Here is a 12,805-nt window from a genome sequence, read left to right as displayed (position 1 = left end):
TCGGCTATATTCCACCTGGGATTTGATTGGAAAAAACACAAAACTTTCCGAAATTGTTCTGCGATTTGGTAAAATTTAACATAAATACTTCAAAATGGCGGGCGCGTTGCTTTGCGAAAATTTTAGTGATGAGAAATTTGGCTCTGAAAAGTATTCGGTATGAATGAATTTGGTTTCCAAGTACTATTTTTTTGGTTTTGTTAATTTTTTGTGGTGCTAATTTCTATACTCAAGACAAAAATGCAATTTAATTAGTTTTTTATTTCAATTTTCGATACAAAGCAAAATTATTTCCAAGGTAAAATACCAAAATAAATATCTTAAATGGTTCACTTTACATAGTACTCGGATATATTTGGTATTTTGAAGGTAGCAACTACTTTCAATCAGCATGAAATGCAACTCTGTTAAATTAGCTGAAAACAGTCGTAGTACATTGTTGCTATCTCTTTCTTTCAAATTTTGAGGGGTTTCATTCTCGCTAGTACACAGGATTGAACTAATATATGTTCATACTTGCATTTGTGTTGGTTCACTGGTGTGTGTATATTAGTTTCCGTCAGGTTTGTCTAGTAGGGAATTCTTTTTGGGCGACATCTTACAAATGAAAAAGTATGCTGTCGCATGCCCAGTCAACAACTCTATCTCGCTTCCGAAAGTAAAAAGGCAGAATGGAAGCGAGATTTTCAGGCATGTGAAGTCAGCCGGTTAACATCATGAACCAAAAATACAAACACGGTGCAGCGAACAAAGGTGGCGCCGTCAGTGGTACCGCTACTTTGGTTTTGCCGATTTTGACAGTTGTGGTAACTTGTAAATAATCCTTTGTTTACAAATCAGCGAAGAAGAAATTTGAATTATACGTGAAAAATCAGTTTAAATTGTGTTAATTTGCAATTTGTGAGTGATTTTTGAGTTGTAGACTGCGTAAAAACTAATACAATGAAGTGCTGTGTTAAATTGCGACAGCCGTCTAGATGCAAAGAGCGTAGATGCAAGTGTAGCGCTGGGACGAATCGCTGCATTTTGTGTACATAGGGCACGGCAAAGACGTTCCCGAAATGTTTCTCTATTATTATATTAACAGCATTTCCTTACAATGATTTTGTTTCTGCTCCACGCAGCCTCCAATAGCAAGTTAACTAATCAATCCCGCAGAGATGCTGCTGCAGTTTTCTGCAGCAGCCTTAATTTCAAAGCAATGTAGTACACTAAAACGTTTGCTGAAGCAGCCTCAATTGCGAAGCAATGGAGTGCACTAAAATATTCACTGTTCTCTAATAGATTACGTGAAAAATGCAATATTTTCGGATTTAGCAAAATTAAAAAACGTTTTTCGCTGTAAAGTGAACTGGTTTGGCAGTTTCAACTCGTTCTCCTCTTCGCTCTATTCTTTGTTTACTTGTGGTACACAAATGTCAACGCCCAGGGCGGCGCAATCTTGTATTCTATCATTCTTGAAATACAAGATCACGCCTTCTTCTTAGTAGCCCGTTATAATCGCATTTAGGAAAAAAGTTGGGCGACTTTGACATTAGCCGTTTGTTTACATTTGTTCGTTGTTTACAATTTGGTGGTGGCTTTTTACTGCAATTTTCTTAATTTTCGCTTGTGACAACGTGTGCACACATAAGGTAAAGAATAATTTAACACGACATGATTTATAGAAGAATTTGCATAATAAAAATGATTATTCATGCGTTCAAAAATTACGCGGTTTTTTTTTTGTTCTCTTCGTTGTTTACTTCTTCCAACAAAGATGGCTTCGAGATTTCAACAGCTAGAAAATAACTTTTTTCTTTCTTTCGGGAAGGCGTGATCTTGTGTCTTTCGTTCATGGGTTAAACATCGTGTTTATGAACGAAACATCGATGTATTGGAAACATCGATATATCGTTTGAATATCTATATATGTTTACACAGAGGTTAAAATAACAGCTGATTGCCTAATAGGAATTTGTTTATCTGAATTGGATCAAGTAAAAAAATTCAGTTAGCGAAAAAGTGATTGGTTTTATTTATTTATACCTATAGCAAGCTTATTAACAATGGACGAAGTTGATAAAATTATTGTCCATTCGCTTAATCAGATTGGCTGCCAAATCGACGATAATTGTACCATGGCCGAATTCACGCCCAGCATATTGGTGCACGCAGTATCCAAATGCTTGTATAAAATTGAACCATTATCCACCAACATTCCGAAGGCACTTCCCGAAGGACTAGCAATGGCGCAGAGATTCTCCGTAGCTACAGCATTGTCAACAATTATATCCAATCTTAACTATCGCGGAGATATTGGGTATCAGACGTTCTTATACCCGAACGCAGTAGACGTTCGAAAATTGTTAATGTTCCTTATAGAAAAACTACCGCGCGATGAAATGGCGTCCACAGGAGGAGACTCCGGTTTATTGGGAGACCTAGAAATATGGCGTAGAAACGTCAAAGAAACAATTTTACACCAATTACACAAACCATGGGTACCACCATATTGCAGAAATGGATGTACTGGTCAAACAACAACCTTTAAACCTCATCACAATTTAAATTTTTTTGTAGAATTGTCAATTCCGGATCAAGGTGCTCATTTGGTGCAGCACAAAACGAGAAACATTTTCCAAAAAACTTCAGCTGAAGAATTCGATCTAATTAGTTCAATTCTACATCAAAACTCGTTTGATTTATATGCTGGCCACGAAAATTTCAACCGAGAACAAATAAAGCTTTCAACAAAAGAAATAGCCGACTATCAAACCTCAGATGTATGCAAATCTGAAAGATACGTTTCAACTGATATGGTGGACTCATCGCCTCTTATCAAACTAACAGATGAGGTCAATAAGTTCAAAGTTCAAAACGTTGAACTTCTATTAAAACGAAAAACATTAATAAGTGATATAAATTCTATGAAAAATCAACAAGGAGCCGTTCAAAAGGAACTAGAAAATGTCTGTGCAAAACTTAAACTTCACGAACGCACTTGCCTCGTTCTAGACAATCCGAAAGAGAATACTGGCAAATTAGAAACACTCATACGAAGCACTGTAGAACGTCGAAAAAACTTAGATCATCAATGGCATGACTACCGCCAACCGATGTTGGATACACTTGAACGACTGAGGTCATCCAAACAACTAAACTATTCTCGAAATCTGAAAAAAAAATCGGGAAATAATTACACAGTTGCAGCAAAACTTGGAACAAAGGAATGCACAACACAACGAGCTTAGCACGGAATTAAGAGCATCAAAAAATGATCGGGCAGCACCGCGAAAAGAATATATTCAAAGGATACTCGAATTTATATCAAATATACGGAAACAGCGCAGTGATATTTACAAAGTTCTGGACGATACGAGAGACTTGCAAAAGCAACTAAATTCTATATCCGCTCAATTACAACGTCAGTTTTGTTACACAGATGATCTACTTTTCCAGACAGCCAAACACGACATGCACTCAAAACAAGCCTACAAGCTTTTGGCCTCGTTGCACACCACATGCAATGAACTTGTTGATATCGTTGCAAAGACAGGAAATGTGACTAACACAATACGAGAGGTAGAGGTACAAATTGATCGTGAGAAAATAAAAAATGTTAGGGCAAGTTTACAACAAATAACGGCAGACATACAAAATTTTGAAAACATTATTCATAACATTCAGACCGATATTCGCGAAATAGAAAACGAAATTTCAAATGCTTAAATCTCGTGAATGTACGTACATACCAGTGTTGACAAAATGTTAATCTAATTAACGATTAAAAGGTTAATCACGATTAACGATTAAAATTAATTAATCGTAATCATCCGTACGATTAATAATTACATTTTTTTTCGTTAATCGTCGGTTGTGATTACGATTAATTAATTTTAATCATTAATCGTTAATCCAATTAAAAAAATCTGATTAAATGGTCTAGTTTGTCCGAATTTGAAACCAAACACGGGTTAAAGTTATTTTTTTTTTGTGTTTCATGCTTATAAAAAACGCATAATATTTAAAAAAAATTATAATAATTATTATTAGTAGTACATAAATTGGGAATTTTTGTAACCCATCGCACATGTGCGGAGGGATATTAAAACCTAGTTTGCTTAGCGTCTATTAAAATAGATCTTAATGAAAATGCACACCAAATAGCTTGTGTGTACAGTGAAATTCCAGCATAAATTAATTAATCATCAAACCTACTTAATCAAATTAGGGGTTAATGATTAAGAATTATTTTTTTAATCGTAGTTACGATTAACTGTTTAATCAGATTAAAATTAATCATAATTAACTGTAATCGGATTGAATTTAATCGAATTAACTAATTGATAAAAAAAATCAATCGATTAGTGCAAACACTGGTACATACATACATACATATGGGTATATTAGTCGTTCGCAAAATAATAAACATGTATTGCACATATAAAACTCTTCGTAAAAATTAAAGACAAATCAACGAAAAACTATAAAACTTTAGTGTTTTATTTAAGTAAAAATATTTGTCTACTTTTGGGTGGGGAAAATTCCGAAAGATACCGAAAGTACTCAAAAATAAACATGGCGAATTCGCTTAAAACAAAACACGAAGAATCCAGAAAAAAACATAAAAGGGCGAATAATTTCGTAGTTGCTATCGCAACTTGTCGCCGGAATTTCGAAGGAAATGCGTTTAAGGTTGCAATTTACTCCCAAAATGCAGATAGATACTTTTCCACGATATGAATGGCATAACGATAACTTTACATCATATGTTGAATATTCCGCTGTTGAGTAGGTCCGATTGTCAGGAAAATGTGTGTTATTCTATCGCTTACTTTATTTAATGGCTAATTATTACAACATATTTTTTATGTACATATGTACGTAAAGAGAAAGTTTGTATATGTATTTAAAAAAAAATATATAATATACTAAACAGGCTTAATTTTTTGAAAATACATTAATTTTTGTAGAAAAAAACAACATAGTATATACATGTATACACCCATACACAGTGTTTGTACATATGTATATACATTTACCTGTAATATGTAGTATATGGGTCAGAATTTCTGAAACGGGCCACTTCAATTGTGTGATATTTTATTTCCAATCAGCAGTGGTATTTTTTCATAGCTATTGACAATGCAAACAAATGTCTAACCAAGGCGAATTTATATAAGGTGGTGTTGTTTCATCAGCTGTGAGTAGCGTTTGATTGTCAAAATTTTATATTTTGCTAGTTAGTGAGTGAAAACGAGAGAATGTTTGCATTTTCTGTCGCCCTTTTTCATTCGGAGAAGAATAGCGGAAATTTGACAATGGCCCGCTAAAAGCAAAAACAAAATACAAGTAATTGTTGTATTTGTTGAATCGATAGCACCTTATATATATTCGCCTTGTGTCTAACTTTGATTTTACAAAAAAAAAAATTTCTTATATATCGACAAGTGTTTTTTTTTGTCTATTTTACTTCAAAATTCAATTACAGACGATCTAATTGACCGATTTTGACAATTCAACCCTCATTTTCATTGTTATTAAAAACTCTTCAAGAACATAGGTTTTATTTATTTAAAAATAATTTTTAAGTGTACATTTTTATAAAATTGTTGGTAAAAATATAAAAATAACACAGCAAAAAACCACATATGCAAAATTTTACTCTCTTTAAAATTCTGTTGAGAAAAAAAAGGATCGCAACGTTCAAAGCCGTTATTTTTAGTTGAAGGCTGACGCGCAATTCAACGAGCGCGTTCGGACTTATTTTATGCGTCGGAAACCAGCGTTCCCTCACCGGTTTATTTGTTTTCATGTGACAGAGTTAAAAATGAACAGAGGTAGATTTAAGTAAACAAGTAATTTTTAAGCAAAAAAAACGACCTCAATTCTTAAATAAAAATTTTAAATAATCGTTAATATCTTCATGATGCAATGATCGGATTTAAACCAAATTAGCATGGGAACACCTGTGAGGCAACAACTTTCCTTAACAAAAAAAAAAAAAGAATTATAGAAATCGGTTAACGCGGTCCAAAGTTATGCGGTAACATATGTATATAAAAAAAAATATTCCGACGAATTCATAACCTTCTCCTTTTTGTAAAGTCGGTTAAAATAATAGTTTTCCAATTCATTTATTGAACAAATATCTATAAAATTTAGAAAACAAAGGAACTCGTTTATTGTATTTAAAGAGAAAATAAATATCCTCCACATAGAGTTTCGTACAAACGTATTGACGCAGAAAATGTTCCGCAATATGTGCAAAGATTTTCATCCTAATGAGTTTGTTTCTGAATATTATAGATAAGAATTTCTTTTTTTTTTTTTTTGTAAAATCAAAGTTAGCATTGTCAATAGCTATGAAAAAATACCACTGCTAATTGGAAATAAAATATCACATAATTGAAGTGGCCCGTTTCAGAAATTCTGACTCATATACTTCTTTTGACGAATGTCCTAATTAATATGTAATTAAAAATTTTCCTTTTCTACCAAATCATGTACTAAACGCTCTTCGGTATGTCGGGAATCATTAACACCTATTTTTATTTATTTGTATGTAATCCGAGTACATACTTTTATGTATGTACATACTACTGAAAAAAATATTCTTAGTTAATACACAGTAATTTAAATTATAGGCCAATCCACTGTGTTTGTAAAATATATGTATTATAAAATTTTGTAGTTCAAATTAATAAAGAAATTATTGCGTTGTAAAAACATAACCATTTTAAAAGTGACCACTCTCCAAATACTTTTTGAAACTTTCATAACTTTCCGCCGATGTCCACTGTTCAATGATGGTCTCGAATTCTTCGTCCAGAGTCTTATTGATTGTTTCTAAATGATTGGTGATAACAGCTTTCTTCATAAATCGATATGACTGTAGGATAAGAGTTCAACTTATACACATCACGATTTAAAATATAGTTTGCGAAGAATCAATTTGAATAAAAATCAAAATTTATGTGGACATGTATATACAGTGCCGGCTACCTTTATAATCTCTCTTTTGATCCTCAAAATCGATAGTTGCCCTTTTGTATCCAACAATTTTTTTTATTGAGCTTGGAGCCGTTTCTTAATGAAAATTTTTGTGAGAAAAAAAAACATAATTTACATTTTTGGTAGAAGTTATAGCTATTTCGGAGATCATCACATCTCTTCATCAGACTTCTTCAACTGGGATTCGATCCAACGACCCCAGCCGCCATAGCCAGCACTGACTGACCCACTGAGCTAAGTTCGCCATGTAAACTGTTGTTGCTTACGTTTATTTAATATAAATTAATTTTTTTTTTACAAAAATAACCATGTTAAAAGATTTCCAAACTTTATTTTTTTTTACATTTTCACCAAAAAAGATTTATAACGTGCTAATTTCAAGCGTTGATTTTTGACAATTTTTTACCTCGGGAGTTGAGTATTTTCTTCTATATATATTTATTTTTATATGAATGAAATTTTCAATATCAATGGTGTTTTAGTCCCTTGAAATTTGTACTTTATAATATTTTTTTTTTATAAAAGTTAGAAATTTTGATGAAAATTCGTTAGATGGTTCTATTATTTATTAGTATATTTAGTATTTTTATAAAAATGTAATGAATAAATAAAATGAAAATCAATACTGAGGATCGAAAGAGGACGCTATTCATGTGACCGGCACTGTACGTACATATATGTATAGGCCCAATAACACGTCATGGATTTATTTAATGGAAAAATTAGGTTTTTTATTTAATCGAGAAACGAACTAACCTCTGAGGACATTGCTGCTAGTTTTTTAGCAGTGAGTAATGCGTCATCGTTAACTTTGCCCGAAGCGGTAAGTTTGTGCACTAATCCAGATAGCGCCGATTCAGTTGAATGCAATTTCTCTCCCAACCAAAAAAGTTTGGTTTTCTGTGATATATTGTAATATAAGAAATGTGTATGTAATTACAGAAAATTTTGACTAGCTTACATAATTATCACGGATTTTGGTTGAATTATTCCAAAAGCAATATCCTTCGGGGACTTGTCCTATTTTGACATATGGAGTTTCATATGAACCTTTGTCGCTTCCAATTACTACGTCAAACAATGGTAATTGCGTCACACCCAATCCAATATTGCTGCCGCTTACACCAGCTACCAATGGCTTTGGGAATGTTGCCAACATCTTTAGATAGTTCCTAAAGAAAGTTCCGTTTTCAAAACATTTTTTGCATGTGTTACTTTATTTTATTTTTTTCCATACTTAACCGCCGTTGCTAAATATACTGCTGTTAGTTTGCGCTTCTCCAATGTGCCAAATGTTAAATCCGTAAAATCGATGCCGTGACAGAAATTAGGAGCGTTTGTCGTAATCACCACGGCATTACATTCTGCATCTTTACTGAGTTTCTCTAAAATATCAACCAACTTATTCAACATCTGGAAAGAAAGTTGAAATGAATGATAATTCACATAAATATGTAACTAATACTACTAATGATCCACTTCTAATATGTATGTATATGATAGACACAGTAGATAGCGAAATTCAATGGAAAAAATAGCAAAACTTTATAATTGATAAAATCTAATTTTTAATTTTTTCTAAGCTTTGCTTCCTTTTAACCAAAGGCTTTCTCAATTACGACTTAGATTAGGGCCATTATGGAAATAGGTATGTCCGTAAATTTTCAAATAAATAAAAAGAATAAAATATACCTGGGCGGTGAATGTATAATTAATTTTCGCCTTCTGGGTGTTGAACACTATTTGTGCAACTTTTGCAACTTTTTTTACAACCACGTCTGAAGCATTGGATCCGGCCGGGGAATCCTCTTTCGTCTGCTTCGGAGATACTTTTGCGCTTACTCCGGTGCTCTTATTTTTGTCTCTTTCATCGACGCTGGCTGGGCTACGGGAGCCTTTTCGTGTACCAGGTGTTACTGTTGGCTTTTTAGTTTCATTTGTCGAGGATTCTTCACCATGACTGACACCCTTTACACGCCTATTGTTTTTTTGGTTAGATTTTGATTCAGGTTTAGCGAACTCAAAAGAGTTGCCAGCGGATATTTTGGCACTTATGCTGGCATCAGAACTTTCAACAGATGCATTATTATTTTCGTTTGACGTTTTTAACAAACTCCTTTGGGTAGTTTTTGTTACCGAACTGCTTGTACCAGTAGTCGTGGTCGGAGTTATTTTTTGTTGCCCAGCTTTTGTCGTTGCTGTTGCTTTGGAGGCATTTTGAGCATTCGGTATTGCTGTATCTAAACTAAGACGTCGCACTGACGCATTGCTCGAATAAGAACTATTAGAGCGTCGTCTAATAATCATTGCATCCTCACTAGCTTTTTGTTTATACACATAATCCCAAGTTGATGATGGTTTTTGTTTAGAATTACGCTTGTTTCTTGTACCTCCACTATTGGTTGGAATGGGTGTTGTTTTCCCAGATGTTGGTGTTGTTTTCCCAGATGTTGGTGTAGATTCTCTCTTCAATATCTTAACAAAAAATCATTACATGTAATTACATAAATGTTACAGACAAGTCATACCTTTTCTGAAATTGTAGCTGCGCGGCTGCGCATTAAATGTTTTTGTGGCTTATCGACACCTTGTTCTGCAATTAATTTACTTCTCTCGCTCTCCAAGGAATGTAGCATATTAGCAGCACCTTCATCGCTTACTAAACGGTCGATTTCACTTAACTTTTTTTTCTTTGAACCAGCACCACTACCAGTTCCATTTATGATAGGTGTCTGAGATCGCCGTTTCACGGGTGACTGAGTTTTCATCGTATTTTCTTGACTGACATTTTTATTTCGATTTGAAGAGTTACCTGCAGGCGATGAGGACCTAGTTTCCTTTTTCTTTGTTGCAGGGGAGCCAGAACATACTTTTAGCTCTGATCCCCGATGTTGCTTATTTTCAGGATCATTTTGGCGTTGTAAAGATGATTTCTTTTCTTTCAACTCGTTGTGTTGATTTTTAGATGCAGATGTTTTATGCGATACTATCTTTGAAGACGGGCTTTCAGCATCCAAATTTAGTTTGGAACTGTTGCGTGCGAATTGCGCATATGAAATTTGAGTTTCTGGTGCGTCAGGGTCCCATATTATTTTTGGTTTTATAATACGTGTGCGCTTGAAACCTACTACAGGTTTTATAGTAGGCTCGTCATTTATAAGCGGTTCTACCATCGGAAGTGTGTCTTCATGTAAGTTATCGGACTCCACTTTCTCTAGTTTTACTATATTCAGGTCCGTGTTTTTGTTTGTTGATTCTTTTCCTTCGCGTTCTTGATTGCTTATATCTTTTTCAAGTTCACTTTTTCTATTTTTGATCTCGGAAGTAGAATTGCTTTGTTTTGAGCTAACTAAGCCGGATGAAGCTTTCGTTGCAAGTTCATTGTCATCGTCACTCCAATCTGCACCAAGTGAGCTCACCAAATCGGAGCTTTCTTCCACTTTCAAGGGTTTGATATCTTGCTTGCGTTTTCGCTGACGGTCACCGCCCCGAGCATTCAAACCGGCAATTTGTTCCATGGCCATTGCACGTATTTCTTCACTCGTTAAGTGTGATATTGCGCTTGCGCCATTATTTACCACACGCTGAGATGAAGAAGCCTGAATATTTCGAGTATCTTCGGTTTCTTTTGATATTGTCTCATGTTCATCTAATTCATCATATACTACTTCCATAATTTGAAATTGACCCTCACCTTCAATGGTTACTCCTTCAGCCAACTCACTTTCTGTAATAGATGGCGGCCGGATATATTGCTGGTCATGGTCATCGTCTTTTTCTACTTTCACATTTATAATATTCGTGTGTTCGTCAATGCCTTTTAGGACAGCAATCAAATCTTCATGTTCTAAGGCCGTACATTCATTTTCTTCCGGTAAAATAGACCCTTCATTAACGGGATCACTTTGTGGAAAATTGGTGGCTTCTTCAGGATTGATGTTATCTAAAATTTGCGTGCTTGACAGTTTTGATTTCAGAAGAGACGCCTTTTCACTACAAAACACCTGGTTACTGGCATCACTATTGCTAGAGTTTAAGTTATCGCCTCCAAGGTACTCCACAGTTTTAGGTGGATCCACATGGTGCATTTCGGCAATCTCGCGTTCTAGCGAGGTCAGTTCATCCATATTCTCAACTCTGCTACATACACCTACCAGCAGAAGTTCATTGGAAATTATTTTAGCAGTACCACTATCGTGGGGATCTTCGCATATTTCATTTTTTTCATGCTTTTGCTCTTCAACTGACGGATTGTACTCACCCGCGCAAGACATCATTATTAACAAATGTTCAAATTATATTTAAAACTAATATCTTGCTTGAAACTTGAGGCTTTTTATAAATAAATCGTAATGTGTTATCTTAGGGCATGTTTACATGTCAGCGGGCGCCATTTTTTCTGCTTTCTTTTCATTCATAAAAACAATTACAATCTTGCACTCTTTACTAAAAATAGGCTTTGTCTATTTAAATTCCAAATTATTTGATCGTCAACATAATTCTACAAATATTTATCAATATTGCGAGTAATTATAAGCTGTTTAAGTTCGACCGATTAGAATTTAAGATTATTTTGCTTATTTTTCACGTAATTAAAGCCTCGACATCAAAATTTCCAGTTCTTTATCAAATGTCAATTTGACAAACCAATGTTGCCGCGCCGACAACCAATTTTCCCGTCAAAAGCGGATGCCAGTAGGGTGGGGATAAATCCTTATATTCTTTATGTGTCTGCTAGGAGATATATACAAGAAACTATACTAACTTAACCTTACTTGAACAATTAGCAAAAATAGATACCCTTAATAAAATTGAATCTTTAATATTTGTTTTAAAATTTTTAACTCTATTGAAGAACTCCCTTCCGCGACTGATAAAATTGGGCAACTTTGCAAGTGAAAGCTGTCAAAATCGAACTTGGCGTTTGCAAAAATCGCAGTGTTTTTTTTGCGCTCTTGAATCGCATTGGTTTGTCGGCAAGGGTGGTGCGCTTTATCCGTTCGCCTCCATCTTTTTGTCGTTGTCGTGGTCATATTTTCTTTGTTTTGTATAATAATTTTTGCATATAGACGTGTGTGAATTATTTAGCACTGAATGCTAGAAATGGATGCTCAAAAGCTGACTGATTTGCTCCGGGCCACTATCGAGCCAAATCCTGAGCAGCGAAAGGCGGCAGAGGACCAATTGGCACAAGTAAGTGTGATTGAAAGATTTGAGGTTATTTAAGGGTATACTCGATATTAAAGGTACTTTTCCCACTATTTAAACTAATTTTCCGAAACAGCTCAAGAGGTGGAATAATTAAACGCCTTCGTTTGAAACCATGTGCTTCTTGAAGGTTGCAAATCGTTTTTCTCATAGTTCTGCCATTTCCGATTAAACTTGCTAACACGTGTTTAATTGCTGATATTAGTTTTCCCCTGTTTGAATATGTTTTGGTGATTCAAAAGCAATTACAGTGATTCAATGGCATTAAGAATTTTCTTAAGCTTGATACTTTTGGGAATCGTTGGGCCCTTGAGTAAGACAAATATTGTATCGAAAGCAAAATGAGCCATGACGTAGGTATGTGGCATTGAGATGATGCCAGACAATTTATTCCAGATATGCATATGCCTGAATTCCAGAGCATGATTTGGCGTTCCAACAGCCCCATAGCGAAATTTGGCACTTTTGTGTTTTGAGTTTAATAATTTTTTGCTAACTGGACCTAAATATTCGTCTGTGTATTCCGATTCGCTTTAAATTAAAATTATTTGAATGCATTAACATAAAAACCAGCGCCAAACTTAATTTTTCTCAATTTTTT

The 12,805-nt window shown here is 34.4% G+C and overlaps 2 protein-coding genes across 2 annotated transcripts; one reads left to right on the top strand and one right to left on the bottom strand.

The window, feature by feature from the left end:
* Nucleotides 1-1,918: 1,918 nt before the first annotated feature.
* On the top strand, nt 1,919-3,834 carry LOC118751640 (coiled-coil domain-containing protein 22 homolog). The gene is given in 2 exon segments (XM_036486456.1): nt 1,919-3,158; nt 3,160-3,834. Coding segments are annotated over 2 exon segments (1,662 nt in total). The 5' UTR covers nt 1,919-2,048; the 3' UTR covers nt 3,712-3,834.
* A 2,667-nt stretch (nt 3,835-6,501) lies between these two features.
* On the bottom strand, nt 6,502-11,645 carry LOC118751639 (rho GTPase-activating protein gacF-like). The gene is made up of 6 exons (XM_036486455.1): nt 9,525-11,645; nt 8,689-9,471; nt 8,234-8,409; nt 7,958-8,168; nt 7,753-7,896; nt 6,502-6,874 (listed from the first exon to the last, which is right to left on the bottom strand). Exons 1-6 carry the CDS (start codon nt 11,271-11,273, stop codon nt 6,722-6,724), a joined length of 3,216 nt encoding a protein of 1,071 aa, XP_036342348.1. The 5' UTR covers nt 11,274-11,645; the 3' UTR covers nt 6,502-6,721.
* Between the last annotated feature and the right edge of the window lie 1,160 nt (nt 11,646-12,805).

The sequence above is a fragment of the Rhagoletis pomonella genome, unplaced genomic scaffold, assembly GCF_013731165.1.
Source record: "Rhagoletis pomonella isolate Grant_MI unplaced genomic scaffold, Rhpom_1.0 Rhpom_scaffold_00871, whole genome shotgun sequence".
Taxonomy (NCBI): Eukaryota; Metazoa; Arthropoda; class Insecta; order Diptera; family Tephritidae; genus Rhagoletis; species Rhagoletis pomonella.
Note: the sequence above shows the minus strand (reverse complement) of the source record. Positions and strands in the feature narration are given on the sequence as shown.

Bases quoted from the DNA above. Each gene is read 5' to 3' on its own strand.
- LOC118751639 (XM_036486455.1), bottom strand. From the start codon at position 11,273: ATGATGTCTTGCGCGGGTGAGTACAATCCGTCAGTTGAAGAGCAAAAG. The intron at 9,472-9,524 runs GTATGACTTGTC...TTTTTTGTTAAG, and splicing joins CAGCTACAATTTCAGAAAAG to ATATTGAAGAGAGAATCTAC. The intron at 7,897-7,957 runs GTAAGCTAGTCA...AATATATCACAG, and splicing joins CCAAAATCCGTGATAATTAT to AAAACCAAACTTTTTTGGTT.